This window comes from Hyalella azteca, unplaced genomic scaffold (genome assembly GCF_000764305.2).
Source record: "Hyalella azteca isolate HAZT.00-mixed unplaced genomic scaffold, Hazt_2.0.2 contig15625, whole genome shotgun sequence".
NCBI classification, from domain to species: Eukaryota; Metazoa; Arthropoda; class Malacostraca; order Amphipoda; family Hyalellidae; genus Hyalella; species Hyalella azteca.
Genome location: NW_025945468.1, coordinates 30,762 through 47,610, shown reverse-complemented (window position 1 = coordinate 47,610; position 16,849 = coordinate 30,762). Strand labels below are relative to the sequence as shown.

At 35.5% G+C, this 16,849-nt stretch overlaps 1 protein-coding gene across 1 annotated transcript; it reads right to left on the bottom strand.

The window, feature by feature from the left end:
- Positions 1–276: 276 nt before the first annotated feature.
- LOC108668578 (glycine receptor subunit alpha-2-like) lies at positions 277–16,527 on the bottom strand (the record flags this gene model as incomplete). The annotated part of the gene is made up of 8 exons (XM_018155820.2): positions 277–401; positions 3,197–3,265; positions 8,338–8,529; positions 9,156–9,290; positions 10,787–10,869; positions 12,822–12,973; positions 15,107–15,174; positions 16,442–16,527. Coding segments are annotated over 8 exons (910 nt in total), but the record flags the coding sequence as incomplete, so codon positions are not given.
- Between the last annotated feature and the right edge of the window lie 322 nt (positions 16,528–16,849).

Genomic DNA, 16,849 nt, shown 5'->3' with positions numbered 1-16,849 from the left:
CATTTTCTCGACGACGAAAACGTGAAGTCACGGACGGACAGACAGACGGACGGACGGAACAGGCGAGCACAATATCGCCTTCTTTTCAATAAATGAGAAAATGCGCTAAAAAACACTAAATGATCTTTTTCCTATCTATTTGAACAACATAAACACTGTTATCCTTGTATACAATCGTAAGAATGCAGTTCTACTCACAGCGATGTTAGGAGACGGGAAGATTGCCGAGTCGTTGCCCTCGTTGCCCTTCTTCTCCTTGCAGCTGGTACAGATATCGCCACCCGAGCGTCCAGCCACGCGACTGCCGTTCAGTCCGAACAGGTTCGGCAGTTTGGGCTGGGGTCGCTTACGCCACATGTAGTTCACGAGGGTAAACTCCAACAGCGCGCAGAACACGAACGCTGGGAGATGAGAGGTTCGATGGTGAAACTTTTGTATGGTTTTGTGCCTTGCAATGCCAATCGATTAGATATGGTTATCTATTTGTCTTTTGAATGAAAATGATATCATTATTACAATGCACATAACACGAACGCTGGGGAAAATAGGTTCGCTGGTGGAACTTTTGTATGGTTTTTGTGTATTGAAATGTCAATAGATTGATTATGCTTGCCTTTTGATCCTTTGAATGCAAGGAAGGATATAATTATTATAGGATTCAGAATTCGAATGCTGGGGATAAAAGGTTGGATGGTGGAACTTTTGTATGGTTTTGTAAGGCCAATTGATTAATTATGATCATCTATTGATGCCTTGAATGCAAAGAAGGGTATCATTATTACAGGGCGCAGAACACGAACGCTGGAGATAAGAGGTTCGATGGTGGAACTTTTGTATGTTTTTTATTGTTTGCAATGAGAATCGATTAATTATGATTATCTATTGATCCCTTGAATGTTAAGAAGGATGTAATTATTATATGGTGCAGAACACGAATGCTGGGGAAAATGGGTTCGCTGGTGGAACTTTTGTATTATTTTGTAAGGCCAATTGATTAATAATGGCTAACTATTGATCCTTTGAATGCAAGTAAGGAAATCATTATTAAAGGGTTCACAACACGTACGCTGGGGAAAAGAGTTTCGATGGTGGAACTTTTGAGAGGTTTTTGTGTTTTGCAATGCTAATCGATTAATTATGGTTATATATTGATCCTTTGAATGCAAGGAAGGATATAATTGTCACAGGTTGCAGAAACCAAACGAATAAGCGAGACTTGGTACTGAAAGCGATACACTTTTTCCTTTCCAAAGGAGTGTGTCACTCTGATCCAGTTAGCCCCTGGCAAAAGAGGGTATCATTGCTACGTGAAGAGTATGTATTACAATTTGAACAAAATAACCTATTAATTTTTTTTAGTGTGGAGATAAGGGGCTTGTAAGGGCGTTTGTAGGTTTTTAAATATTGTAATGTTAATCGAGTAATATTGGTCATCCATTATTCCTTTGAATACGAGTGCAATAACTTTTTTCATCATGATTGTGAGTGTAATGAGAAATTTACCGGTAGGGTATACGGAAGTTTAAGCTTAATAAAAAATGGAAATCTAAATTAACTATTAGGGTAGAATGGAAATAAAAGACGGCCGCTTAGGAAATGAACGCTCGAGCAAACGGTCAGTCTCGGTAGCTTTGCATATAAAGGGGAGCTGGAATCTCAATCCCACACACTCACAGAGAGTGTCTGTTGCTTCTTAAAGTCCCTTTGCTCTCGAGCTTTATTTTCCACCAGGGATTCATGAGGGCCTTTTTGAGTATGCATTCGAGAGTTGTTTACGTACGGATTTATTGAAGAGGCTTAAAGTGCAAAGTCTTTTATTCTTGTAATGTAATTACTTTAGATGCGTAAATAATTGAAAGTTAGTTTTATTGTGTACTCTTGGGCAAACGCTTTCATGCACAATTTTTATCTTTGTCGAAATTAATTTATTTCAGAATATACTTCGTCCAAAAAAATCAATCTTCTGCCATGAGTTGTTCAACCAATAACTAATAAACTTCTAGTTATCAGTTTTTTTGAATTTATTTGTGCGAGTTACTGTTTGATTGTACATAATAATTAAATAGTTTTTTCTGTGATAGTTTATTTGCAAAGCAATTTTTAGATTATTTTTTTTAGAAGCTGACGCTCTGTTTCAAATGTTCTGTATCCTTTCTGCTCGCGGCAATGTATCCTATGTTATTACTTATAGGATTCCAAAATATCTAACTTCGGAATTTTAGGCGATTATGAACCTTCATTTCACTAATAGAGACTGTTTTTATATGAACGTTTCTCTAAGTAACTTCTGGTATACTTGATTATTACAAAACTACTTGATTCATATATTTCGTTGTACATCTGTAAAAATAAATAAATTATATGAAGAGTTCCTTTGAAATGTAGCTTCAAAATTATTTAAACGTGCTTTCATTTGCATTATACAAGCAGAGAAACAAAATGCCTAACTGTGATTTAAAGTTATGATATATTAAAAAATATATTTGTCTTACCTCTATATCAAGTATGCGCATGCATCTATCCGCAATAAATCGCCCTCATAACCTTATTCGATAAAGTTTATGGTCACAATTCATGCGTATCTTTTACGCTGCATTTGTTTTATGTGGGCGAGGTTTGAACAGCTGGTGAGACAAATGCTCGGCATGACATCGGACTCCGTCAAAAATTGACGGCAGTAACGACCAAAATCGGAAACCGAACTGACCAAGATTGATTGACATGCGTTGATACTCACAAAAAATTCTTTCAGATTTTTGAAACTTGAAACTTTTCTAAAGTCTGTTAAAAATATTTAGGCCATGCATGAAAAATTAACAGAGTTCTCATTGTGTGTCCTGTTTCCAATTGAAGTCAAACACTGAAATTTTTATTTCAGTTTCCATCTTGAAGTGTTAAATTTTTCATCCGTGTAACTGATGTAAATTTAACTATCAATATATACGCCACTTAAAGGACGATATAATCCGTTTAAAATTTTCTTTGTTTGGAGTGAGTGCTAAACAAATATATTTTTAAGGCTAGGCCGAGGAACATCTAGCGCAAAAAGCAGTATGATAACAATTAATCAGTTCAAAATAATAATAATAAGTATAATAAAATAACAAGAATAATAGTATGATAATAATAATAATAATATTAATATTAATAAGAATAATAATAATAACATCAATAATAAGAACATTTTCCAGCTCACCAGTGCAAGCTCCCATCCAAACGTCTATGGCCTTCACGTAGGAAACTTGAGGCAGGCCTTCCTGGATATCTGCATGTAAAACCATCGTTAAATAAGCACGAACAGCAGCTAAAATAATCAGTTAATAAGCATGCTATGCATGACAAGCATTTGAATATTATATGAGTCCGTAAATATCACAAATAATTTCTTAAAAAAACGTTAGCACCGGAAATTTCTGAGAACCTGCATATAAATGCCCTAAAAATAATGAGATAATACGGAAACTGAACTTGTTCAGAATTTCAGGAGAAAAAATAAATAAAATTTACAAATAAAATAAATATCGCGAAAAAAACGCTCATGACCTAGAGATTAATTTCTTTTAGTGAAGATTTCTCATTAATGCAAGTTTCATCGTTATAGTTAACAAGCTCAACGACATCAGCAGGAACTGTTATAAAATACCAAAAACAAGACAAGATAAAAACGGAAAAAATATTCCTTTGTCTACTAATAATAAATCACGTGGCTTTGGCTTATCATAAAAATTAAACAGGAAGGATCAAGGCAAAATTACAGAAAAGATTTAACCTTAAGCAATATAAATCCATTTTCGAGGCGCTCGTAATTCTAAAATTTTCAAAATTTAATAATCTTACGTAACAAACACGAAATTTATATCGGTGAATTTATCAAACGTTGATACAATCATATAAATGATTTGATGCGTAATTCTTACAATGAAAGTATCGAGTAATTTCTCACAATGAAAATGTGACATACCTTCTTTTATAGACAATAGGATTTTAATTTGAAATTATGGCTCACAATCGCGACAATGAAACATAAATTAGAAGCATATACAGATCAACTTCACTCGTATCTACTTGCTATATTAATACAGGAAATCAGCACCCGCATCATATTCTATAATCTGTTATAGAACCGAGCATCCCTCACAAGCTGGTCGAGTCGGGGTTCTTGAATAACCACGAGTCAGGATTATAATACGGCCAATAAACCTCATTAAATAATTAATTTAGCTTAAAGGAAGACTTACTTAAGTCATTAATGGCGCACCTTATTGAGGAATGACGGAATAGTGGGAGTGCGATGAACGATAATTTTGTTTTATATTTAGCTATACACTAACTTGCTAAATTGAAGTGTAATTGACTTATATTGTTTAATTTATGATTGCATTGCTAGATAATTATTTAACATTTTTGAAACTAAAATGACTCAACGGACTAGTCTGATAATCGAATATTTCGTGAGTCAATAGAATTGAAATGAAAACCGCTAGTGCTTCGAGAGAGACTTTCACCCTGAAGTTAATCACTCTGGAGTGCATATTTCGATGACACTTTGATTAGGGCCCTAACAAAAGTTGGGGACCATCTAGGCTTCTATCCATGATTCGCTACACTCGGTTTAAAGTAATTCTAGGTCTGCTTGGCCAATTCTAGGTCTGCTTGGCCTTGGCTTTAGAAAGTTAGACAAGATATATAGATTTAAATTCTTGAGAATAAGACGAGAGCTGGTGTGGGCATCAATAACATCTACAAGCTTGTTTTATGACTAGTTGGACACTGTAAGCAGGGTGGTCACTCGCCTGAGGACTTGGTGGACATGGCAAGCAGAGTGGTCAGTCACCTGAGGACTTGGTGGACACTGTAAGCAAGGTGGCCACTCACCTAAGAACTTGGTGGACACTGTAAGCAGGGTGGTCACTCACCTGAGGACTTGGAGGACACTGTAAGCAGGGTGGTCACTCGCCTGAAGACTTGGTGGACATGGCAAGCAGGGTGGTCACCCCCAGAGTTGTACGGCCAGGTACAGAGTCCACGTCCATCCAGAAGCCGACCCAGGATATCACTTACCGATGTAAAACGACTCGTTGCAGATGGAAGGTCGTATTGCGTTGATCTCGTACTGCGGCATGCGGAGGTCGCGGTACATTTTGATGGGGTCCTCACTTTTCCAGCGCAGCTCCAGCTCCTTCATCGTCTTTGAAACTGTGGATAATAGAGCAGAAAAGATTCATCATGCACATATCGGACCTTGAAACTTTGGATATTAGTCAAAAAAAAAAGATTTATCATGCACACATCGGGCCTTGAAATTGTGGATATTAGAACAAAAAGATTCATCATGCACACATCGTACCTTGAAACTGTGGATATTAGTAAAAAAAAAAAAGATTTATCATGCACACATCGTACTTTGAAACTGTCGATATTAGACCAAAAAAATTCATCATGCACACATTGTACCTTGAAACTGTGGATATTAGAGCAAAAAAGATTCATCATGCACACATCGTACCTTGAAACTGTGGACATTACAACAAAAAAAATTCATTATGCACACATCTTACCCTGAAACAGTGGATATTAGACACAAAAAAGATTCATGATGCAGACATCGTACCATGAAACTGTGGATATTAGACCAAAAAATATTCATCATGCACAAATCGTACCTTGAAACTGTGGATATTAGAAACAAAAAAAGATTCATCATGCAGACATCGTACCATGAAACTATGGATATTACTCATATTAGACGCAAAAAAGATTCATCATGCACACAGCGTACCTTGAAAGTACAAAATTCTATCGCAATTAAATTGTTGTCGATAAAGTGGTAGTTCAAAGTAATACGAAAAGACTCCATTAGCCGATGTAGGGAATACTCATATATTCGTTGCATTGCTCACAACGGCAAAAACCTGAATCTAAAATTTAGCTCAGTGCATTTGCATTCTTCGAAAAATTTCAATATGTTTTCACAGTTAAAGTTAAATAGATATCCGCATCTGCATAACATCCTTTTTTGGCCGGTCATCTGCCAGAAAATGAATGCTTTTGAAATATTTCAAATGAAGAAAGATTACTTTTAGAAGTTTTCATTAGATGAGAAAAATGTTAAAACATTCTGCTAGAATATGTGAAAACATAAGATACTAAAATAAAATCTCATGTTGGACACAAATCGAGTATTCTCTAATAATATAAAAGTATTCAGAAAAAAATGGTTTGTTATTGCGAGTAAAGTTCATTATCGGAACCCCATTTATGATGCAGGGAAATTTATGAATATATAATGTATTACTAATGTCACTTTGGACCATCACGCATGTCAATCAAACGGGCGAACAATCACCGTAATATTCATGAAATAAATTTATTTGAAATAATAAAAAACTCACAGCTGGCCACTTCCATGGTGCAGATTTGGGCGTCTAGAGGGAATTTTGAAAGCTCCAGCATACAAGAGAAGAGCAGCTTCAACCTTAGAGAAGGGTAGAATGGTTAGAAGACAAGATGGACATAAGATGGTTAGTGATAATCTGGAGACCCAGCCCTAACAAAATTTAGAGTCGCCCCAGCTTCTGGTACTCCAAATCAGAAGCTGCCGCGTCTGTAAATTTTCACTGTAATAAAATTTAGAGTCGCCCCAGCTTCTGGTACTCCAAATCAGAAGCTGCCATGTCTGTAAATTTTTACTGGGAGGTTACACTAGCAGAGCAGCTTCAACCTTAGAGAAGGGTAGAATGGTTAGAAGATTATAGATGGTTAGTGATAATCTGGATATCCAGGTAACACTAGAAAAGCAGCTTCAACCTTAGAGAAGGTTAGAATGGTCAGAATATTTGATGGTTAGGGATAATCTGGAGATCCAGGTTACACTAGAAAAGCACTTTCAACCTACAACATTAGATAAAATAATAAGAAATTTTTGCTTAAACTTCAACAACATTTGAACGAAATTAAATGAATCTAAGAAAAGTACATGAATCGGCGACAGGCCTATCCAGGCCTATTCTTTAAATGCCGAAGATACTATACTATACTATACTATACTATACTATACTACACTATACTATACTATACTATACTATACTATACTATACTATACTATACTATACTATACTATATAAGGCAAAATTACAGAAAAGATTTAACCTTAAGCAATATAAATCCATTTTCGAGGCGCTCGTAATTCTAAAATTTTCAAAATTTAATAATCTTACGTAACAAACACGAAATTTATATCGGTGAATTTATCAAACGTTGATACAATCATATAAATGATTTGATGCGTAATTCTTACAATGAAAGTATCGAGTAATTTCTCACAATGAAAATGTGACATACCTTCTTTTATAGACAATAGGATTTTAATTTGAAATTATGGCTCACAATCGCGACAATGAAACATAAATTAGAAGCATATACAGATCAACTTCACTCGTATCTACTTGCTATATTAATACAGGAAATCAGCACCCGCATCATATTCTATAATCTGTTATAGAACCGAGCATCCCTCACAAGCTGGTCGAGTCGGGGTTCTTGAATAACCACGAGTCAGGATTATAATACGGCCAATAAACCTCATTAAATAATTAATTTAGCTTAAAGGAAGACTTACTTAAGTCATTAATGGCGCACCTTATTGAGGAATGACGGAATAGTGGGAGTGCGATGAACGATAATTTTGTTTTATATTTAGCTATACACTAACTTGCTAAATTGAAGTGTAATTGACTTATATTGTTTAATTTATGATTGCATTGCTAGATAATTATTTAACATTTTTGAAACTAAAATGACTCAACGGACTAGTCTGATAATCGAATATTTCGTGAGTCAATAGAATTGAAATGAAAACCGCTAGTGCTTCGAGAGAGACTTTCACCCTGAAGTTAATCACTCTGGAGTGCATATTTCGATGACACTTTGATTAGGGCCCTAACAAAAGTTGGGGACCATCTAGGCTTCTATCCATGATTCGCTACACTCGGTTTAAAGTAATTCTAGGTCTGCTTGGCCAATTCTAGGTCTGCTTGGCCTTGGCTTTAGAAAGTTAGACAAGATATATAGATTTAAATTCTTGAGAATAAGACGAGAGCTGGTGTGGGCATCAATAACATCTACAAGCTTGTTTTATGACTAGTTGGACACTGTAAGCAGGGTGGTCACTCGCCTGAGGACTTGGTGGACATGGCAAGCAGAGTGGTCAGTCACCTGAGGACTTGGTGGACACTGTAAGCAAGGTGGCCACTCACCTAAGAACTTGGTGGACACTGTAAGCAGGGTGGTCACTCACCTGAGGACTTGGAGGACACTGTAAGCAGGGTGGTCACTCGCCTGAAGACTTGGTGGACATGGCAAGCAGGGTGGTCACCCCCAGAGTTGTACGGCCAGGTACAGAGTCCACGTCCATCCAGAAGCCGACCCAGGATATCACGACAATAAGGATGGTTGGCAGGTAAAGCTGCACCAGGTAGAAGCCGATGGATCTCTGCAAGCTGAACTCTGCCACCAAGCAACTATAATTCCCTGCAGGGTCATTAATTTGTGCTTAGTTCGCCAATGCGTAAAAGGAGAAGAATCTGGACTGTTTGAAATTTGATGTCATCTTTCTGTGGACTTTTGAATAGATTGATGTTGTAGCTTTAACAATTTATGCTCCGCAACGAAAAAAGCCTAAAATAATAATTTAATAATTGCATCAAGACACTGATACCGTATAAATGAATACAAATTTTTAATATATAAATTTCGATGCAAAACGAGCTTAAATGATCAATCCAATAACTTCTTTAATTCGTATGCTTCAAATCGAAGTCCATGATGAATCAGTGAGCTACAGTGAATGTTTTAACCCCCTAACTAGCCTCTTGAAAATCCTTTTGGAGGAGGATTCAAAATCCCATCCATAAAAATCGTATTGCTGAAATTGGTTTCTTACACATCTGATGGAAGCTCCCACAGGAGAACGTCCACTTTTCGCTGATGCTTCCATTTATAAATTTTAATGAGATGTAAATCAATTTGAATTGTACGCGTACTAAAATTCCCAGATTGCTTACATCTCATATCAAATTTGAGTGCATTAGGGGACAAAATTGTGAGTTTCATTGAATTTTTATTCATTTTCATATTCCACTCGTAGTTTTGTTTACCGATGTAAAACGACTCGTTACAGATGGAAGGTCGTATTGCGTTGATCTCGTACTGCGGCATGCGGAGGTCGCGGTACATTTTGATGGGGTCCTCGCTTTTCCAGCGCAGCTCCAGCTCCTTCATCGTCTTTGAAACTGTGGATATTAGAGCAAAAAAAAAAAAAGATTTATAATGCACACATCGTACCTTGAAACTGTGGATATTAGACAAAAAAAAAAGATTTATCATGCACACATCGTACCTTGAAACTGTGGATATTAGACCAAAAAAGATTTATCATGCGCACATCTTACCATGAAACTGTGGATATTAGAGTCAAAAAAATTCATCATGCACACATCGTACCTTGAAACTATGGATATTAGACCAAAAAATTTAATCATGCAGATATCGTACCTTGAAGCTGTTGTCGGGTCGTTCGTTCCGTTGGTTCAAGGAAACGTGGTTCAATCAAGAGTAAATAGGCTTTATTCAAAGAACATACAGAGTTACACGGATAATAAGTGTTCGGGCGGCACGAATAGCATAACGTGATTAAAAGGTCCGCACACGTGTAACACTGCTAAAAGACTCCCGGAACAACCCGCCACTGACTGACGACACATTGTCACAGCGAGAAATCTGCTAAATTAAACATGGGAAAACTTGACAAAACCTAATACAATAACGAGGAAATACTTAAATTACCAAAATCATATTAAGATACAAAAAGGCTAGCGTGAGACAGGCGAACTCACAATAATACAATATACAAATGTTAAAAATTACACCCTAACACAAAGCTGTGAATATTAGAGCAAAAAGAATTCATCATGCAGAAATCGTACCTTGAAACTGTGGATATTAGACCAAAAAAGATTCATCATGCACACATCGTACCTTGAAACGGTCGATATTAGAAACAAGAAAAAAGATTCATCATGCATACATCGTGCCTTGAAACTGTGAATATTAAACCAAAAAATATTCATCATGCACACATCGTAGCTTGAAATTACAAAATTCTATCTAATTGATAAAAAAATGTCAAAATTTTTAAATTCTATTCTGAAATTGTTATTGATGAAGTGGTAGTTCAAAGTAAAACAAAAAGACTCCATTAGCCGATGAAGGGAATACACACATATTTGTTGCCTTCTTCGCAACGATAAAAACATAAATCTAAAATTTAGCTCAGTGCATTTGCATTCTTCGAAAAATTTCAATATGTTTTCGCAGTTCGAGATGAATAGATATCTGCATCTGCATAACATCAATTTTTTTGGCCGGTCAGCTGCCAGAAAATGAATGCTTTTGAAAGATTTCAAATCTAAAAAGATTACTTTTGAAAAGTTACATTACGCGAGAAAAATGTTAAAACATTCTACCAGAATAAGTGAAAATACGAGATACTAAAATCTCATGTTGGACACAAATCGAGTATTCTCTAATAATATAAAAGTATTCAGAAAAATGGTTTGTTATTGCTAGTAAAGTTCATTATCGGAACCCAATTTATGATGTAGGGATATTTATGAATATGTAATGTATCACTAATGTCACTTTGGACCATCACACGTGTCAATCAAACGGGCGAACAATCACAATAATATTCACGAAATAAATTTATTCGAAATAATAAAACACTCACAGCTGGCCACTTCCATGGTGCAGATTTGGGCGTCTAGAGGGAATTTTGAAAGCTCCAGCATACAAGAGAAGAGCAGCTTCAACCTTCGAGAAGGTTAGAATGGTTAGAATATTAGATGGTTAGTGATAATCTGGAGACCCAGCCCTAACAAAATTTAGAGTCGCCCCAGCTTCTGGTACTCCAAATCAGAAGCTGCCATGTCTGTAAAATTTTAATGGGAGGTTACACTAGAAGAGCAGCTTCAACCTTAGAGAAGGGTAGAATGGTCAGAAGATTTGATGGTTAGTGATAATCTGGAGATACAGGTTACACTAGGAAAGCACTTTCAACCTACAAAATTAGATAAAATAATAAGAAATTTTTGCTTAAACTTCAACAACATTTGAACGAAATCAAATGGATCTATCTATTGTGATCTCAATTTCTGTGAGTAAATATATGATCATTGAATTTTTCATAGCCAAAAATGATCTCAAATTATCTCTATTCAAATCTATGTAACAATTCATTCATCAAATTCGACATTTCCGACAACACAAGAAACTCTGTTCTTGGAATTTCTTTGAGCCGAAAACAGAACCGAAAAACACAAAACACGATCGAGATCAGACTCCACAGCTTGGGTTGACATGAAAGATTCTCAGCTGGCGACAGTGCGATTCAAAAAGCTACACTTTTGTACCGTCAGTAAAAGTCGAAAACATTTCTAAAATACTTTCTGTTTGCAACATTTCTAAAATAAAAAATAAAACATTTCTAAAGTATAGGTGTTTTCACTTATTTGAAGACTTTCGGTGACAACGAAAACAGCAAGGTGTTGCGTATTTTAATATTATTTTTAATATTAAAACGACGGTATTAACTTTTTCTGTACTCTGTTAACTATTCATAACGTTTTTTGTTGAGATTGGGTTAAAAATGAAAATATTTACTTGATATTCCCGAATGATAATTATTGGGAAATTTTTATGCTCTAGTGATGCGTACTCGAGAGTATTTATGAAATTGGACCAAGTATATGTTCTCATTTAAAATTACTAGACCTCATTAAAGATGTGATAAGCATTGTTTGCTGTCCATAACGGAAAATTTATGCCAAGCAATTGGTAATATACCCTTATTCTTATATCCTATATCAATGGTCCGTTTGCAAGAGAATATGTGCTTCAGAAATGTAACAAATTTATAATCACACAAAACTACGCAGAACGAAAGAGCCTATCAGGCAACTACAAGTATATAAATCCCTCCCTTCCAGGGCATCATGTATGCTTGAAAGCATCTCTTGGACAGCCTCATTATTTCAGTTTGAATGCTCTGAAATTCAGACGCTGATTCAAATGGAGTGGCTTCTGAAGTTGTTTATTCAACTAGAGTGTGAGCCACAACGATCCGCTTTTGCTGGGGAGAGGAGTGAAACTTTTTAGAGGGACCAAAATAAATCCGATGTTCCGTGGTGATTGAGTTTCAATTTCTCTAATTGGGCGAGAATGTAAACTAGAGGATACAAAATTAATTAAAAATTTGCCACCGTGGTTCGAAGATTAATCTGATGGTTCAGCAATGTAACTTTGGATATTTCTCCAATTGAACCCAGCTTCCTGGATGCCCAAGAGTTTCTTTTACAGTATTCGAAAATTTTTAAGATTAGATTTTTCCCATAAAATTTCGATGAGTTCAGCCACTTCTTTTCAATGCTATAACTTGACAATTTAAAACCCATGAAATCATGATGAATGATCAGAGAATTGTTCATGTCTGCTGTTGACATGAGACGTTCGTAGAATTTAATCAAATTCGTAAAAAATGCACCAAATTGTGGAAAATATACACTGGAAATTATTCAGCACAATCGGACACTATTAAGAAGCTTGTTTTAGAGTTTTGATAAGATTAGGCCGGCTGAAAAATAAAATTCAAAATGCCTCCAACTAAACAAATTGCAGTGTAAGATTGATTCTTGAACAAATTGCCATTTTGAAATACCTGGATCTGATTTTATCTCAACATATCCCTAAAATGCATAGAATNAAACTCTGCATCTTTAGCGTTGGGAAAATACACCTCGGGCTTCCAGATCGCCTTCACCAAGTTCGGGTCGTTCAGATCCAGCGGCTGGTCGATGTCGACGTGGTTGAGGCGTTGGTCAACCCAGGTTTGTCGTAGGTATAAGTCTACGTGATAGTCCTGTAATGTATTAACATATATTATAGTGGTGGGCAGGGTGGCCCAGTGGTTAAAGTTCAGAGTACCAAGATTGGCGCAGAAAGGCGCGGGTTCGATCCCAGCTCTAAGCGCTAGTTTCTAGTCAGAATCGGCAAGGAGACCGGGCGGTTAATTAAGCACAGCAGAATTTGAATCAGTGAGTTGTGAGTTGTGAGTTCGAGACCGCAACAAGCTGTGGATGTTCTGCGATGTTCAGAATCGGCGACAGGTCTATATGGCCTAGTAAACGCTGAAACCGCTATTATGTTTTTTACTGCGTAGCTAGATGGCCAGCTGTGAATTGGAAATGGAAATGGAAATGTGCCTTTAATTCATTCAAATGTAAATATCAAGACGGTATGGTGTAGGTGCAGATAGATTTTGATGAAAGAGATACATATTTTTTAAGAAACTAAATTTAGTTATTGAAATTTTAGGCTTGGATTCGTCAAAATCCCGTGCATTTACTTCCAAGTCAACGCCGCATTAAATTAAATTTCGTTAAACGAAAATGAAACCGTATCCCAGATTTTAACATAATTCGGGTCACGCGAAGGCTCCTGCCTATGGGTCGCTACATATATTATCTTGGGTCTGCATGATACCCCGATGGAAATCAGCTTCCGGTCATAATCTAATTTCGGAATTTATAGTGTATCGAGAGATTAACAAGGGTTAACTGAAGCCGAGTCATGTCGAGCTTGCAGGTTACATAAAGGCTGCACTTCAAGCCCAGCCTAAACATACATAGATTTTCGCAACCCCCGAGTCCAAAGCGATTCCTATCGCAGAGTCATGTCCGCTTCTAAATTTTGCTATGTAAAATGATCCCTGTACTGTTCCTATAAATCGCTTATAGGTCCTTGAGAGGCAATTCGACCTGCGCTCGTTTGTCTATTTTACCTTGAAAGAATCGCTAATAAACAGTAAATTATTCATCAACGGATAGTCATGATCAAATTGCTTTCTCGGAAATGTTCAGCAAGGTTTTTGGCTGCTAAAACGCCGCATTTTCATCAAAATTCGATAGTGAAGAAATCAATACTGCCTCTCACGTGTGCATCACTGTGTCTAGTTTCGTAGNCAACCGTAGATCAGCCTTCAATTTATAATATTCGAATTTGGTTAACAGATCAAAATAGAAATCTTTTGAATACTAGAGGTGAGGAAATAACAGTATGATTACACTTGCACTGCAGTCACTGCGATAACTCGAATCAAACAAACATACGACTGGCGGTCCTGATGAACAAATAAATGATGGTATATTAAAAAGGCTCAAGTAAATCATTATGAATAATAAATGAAATAATTGCGCAGATTAATTAGCAATCAATAAAAAATGTCATGTCATTTAGAAGCAAATATTCAAAGTCAGTAAAATATTAAAATATTCGGTAAACTCCCAAGCCCGAACTAAACATCAAATTCTCAAAATTTTGACGGGGCTGCAAAAATTTTTCCTTGTGATGTCACGCTGGTTTAGCGTAAGAGATTCAGGGCCGAAATTGTGGCGGTATTTAGCCTATAAAAATGTTAATAACATTCGTGCATTTAATTCTGCTTCTAATTAAGTCGAAGCTTTGAGGAAATATGTCATAGAATTACTATAAAAAATGTTCAATGCAGTTTCCAAAATTTTTAATCAAAGATTTTTGGGTTATGATTTTTCTATCGTATTATAGTTGCGTGTTCTTCTGATTTATATTTGATCATTACCAAATTACGATTGTGTGTAACTTTTGTAGTAGATTTTAGTTAGCTTATTGGGTTAGCTTTTAGTTAGTTTATTGGGTTTAGTTAGCACTTAGAAAGTGAGTAGCAATAGGTGAAAATAGCAATAGACACTTGGGAAGAGAGTAGTAATAGGTAATACTAACAATAGACACCTAGAAAGGTAGTAATAGTAGATAATAATAACAATAGACATTTAGAAAGAGAGTAATAGTAGATAATAATAAAAATAGACACTAAGAAATAGATTAATAATAGGTAATGAAAACAATAGACACCTAGAAAGAGAGTAATAGTAGATAATAATAACAATAGACACTTGGAAAGTGAGTAACAATAGATAATAATAAAAATAGACACTAAATAAGAAAGTAATCTCACCATCGAAGAAGGGTCAATAGAGCCGAAGCTGCGAATGTAGAGCTCGCAGTCAACCACCGTTGCGTTGTCTAGTAAGAAAAAGTTTATAAAACAACTGAATATTCTCATTCTTTCTTCACCATTATCCAATGTAAAATTAATGAGAACACAGTTTCTGAAAAATATCTTTGGAATATTATTCATAAATGAGCATTTTTATTCACTTTAGAGGACTTAGTTTCATCGAAAGCAAAAATGGTTTTCATAGAAAATTCTAGAGAAAAATTCGAAAGAAATACGTTTGATTTTTAGAGCTTGCGACCGATACTTTTATTGAGCAGAAACACAAGCTAGGAATTCTTATCCGATTTTTGATTAATGAGTGTAGGCAAAGTAATTTTCCCAATTTTTCGAAATGATCAGAAGTCAACGATATTCAAAGTACTTATTATAGAAAAAAATAAGAAGCAAAATTACGCCACCATTGATATATGCAATTCATGCACTTATCGCGAAAATTTTCACATCATTCTGGGCCGCGGCTCGAATAAAAAATCCAAATTCCCTACAAAGGAGTGAATGCGGTCACGAGACACAAAAAACTGAAAATAATTGATGCGAATAATCGAAAAGGAATATGAATAACTAAAGTTACTCAACATTTTCCCCTAACAAAGGCAAATGTTTGTACGGTTAAATGAGCAGAGGTGATTTATTTTGAACGCTTAGTGTGATATTTTCGTGCTTGCGCAGCTCCTTTTATAAGCGTTAATTTGCTTCGTTTCCTCATCGTTCGGCTGACGAAACCGAAAACATCATTTGAGGCCCTCATCAAAGGCCTCCGAAGTCTTTGCGGCGAAAAATGTCGGATTATCATTTTGTTTTCATATTCAAACCGAAAATTAAACTTTCTTTCAATTGGTAGGATACAATAATTTTCCATCTATTGCGCGAAATTGTGACAACCATCATAAACAAATGAAGAATGAATAATTTATTTCGTGTTGGTCACATGTAAGTATTTATTTTGAAGCTGAAAACAAATCTGGCCCGGGCGAATGAGAAATTATGATTTAAAATTCGTTTTGACTGGTCAGATACCCTTAAAATCTCTCCTGTTTCTATTAAGAGTAGCAATTCCTTCAAACAAACACTGCCCCGATACCATAATTTCGTTAAAATATTTCAAAATCAACGGAATTTATTATAAAAATAACTTAGGCGCCGATTTTCCGATAACTTTTATCCATTACGGTTTGGACAAATAAACATACATAAATAATGCAAGCATTTTAGATACGAATAAAAAAAGTCGAAAAAATAAAAATTAAATAAAATCTTATATTTAAAACTCACTCCACTGATTGGACGGAGTTGCCCGACGGTCATATTGAGCCAGAAGCGTGTCCAATATTTGTAGGTCCGTCATCTTACTGGCCCTCCTGAAAAATTGTAATTATAAATAAAAAGTAAGGTCATACAACTAAATAATACAACTTTAAAAATTGCAATAATAAGTAAAACAATCAAATGTTAAATCTATAAGAGATTAAAATTATATTTTTAAAATACACTAACAATACTTTTACAAGCAGGCTCTACCAGTAGATTTTCGAAGTTCGTATCAAGCACAAGTGCTGGGATAGAATTAAAACAATTATTAGCATGCATAATATTAGTCACCAGTTATTTAAAATTATATCAACGGTAGTCAAAATTATTGTTGTAAATATTACTATTCTCATCTTAGCTACAAATTTTATT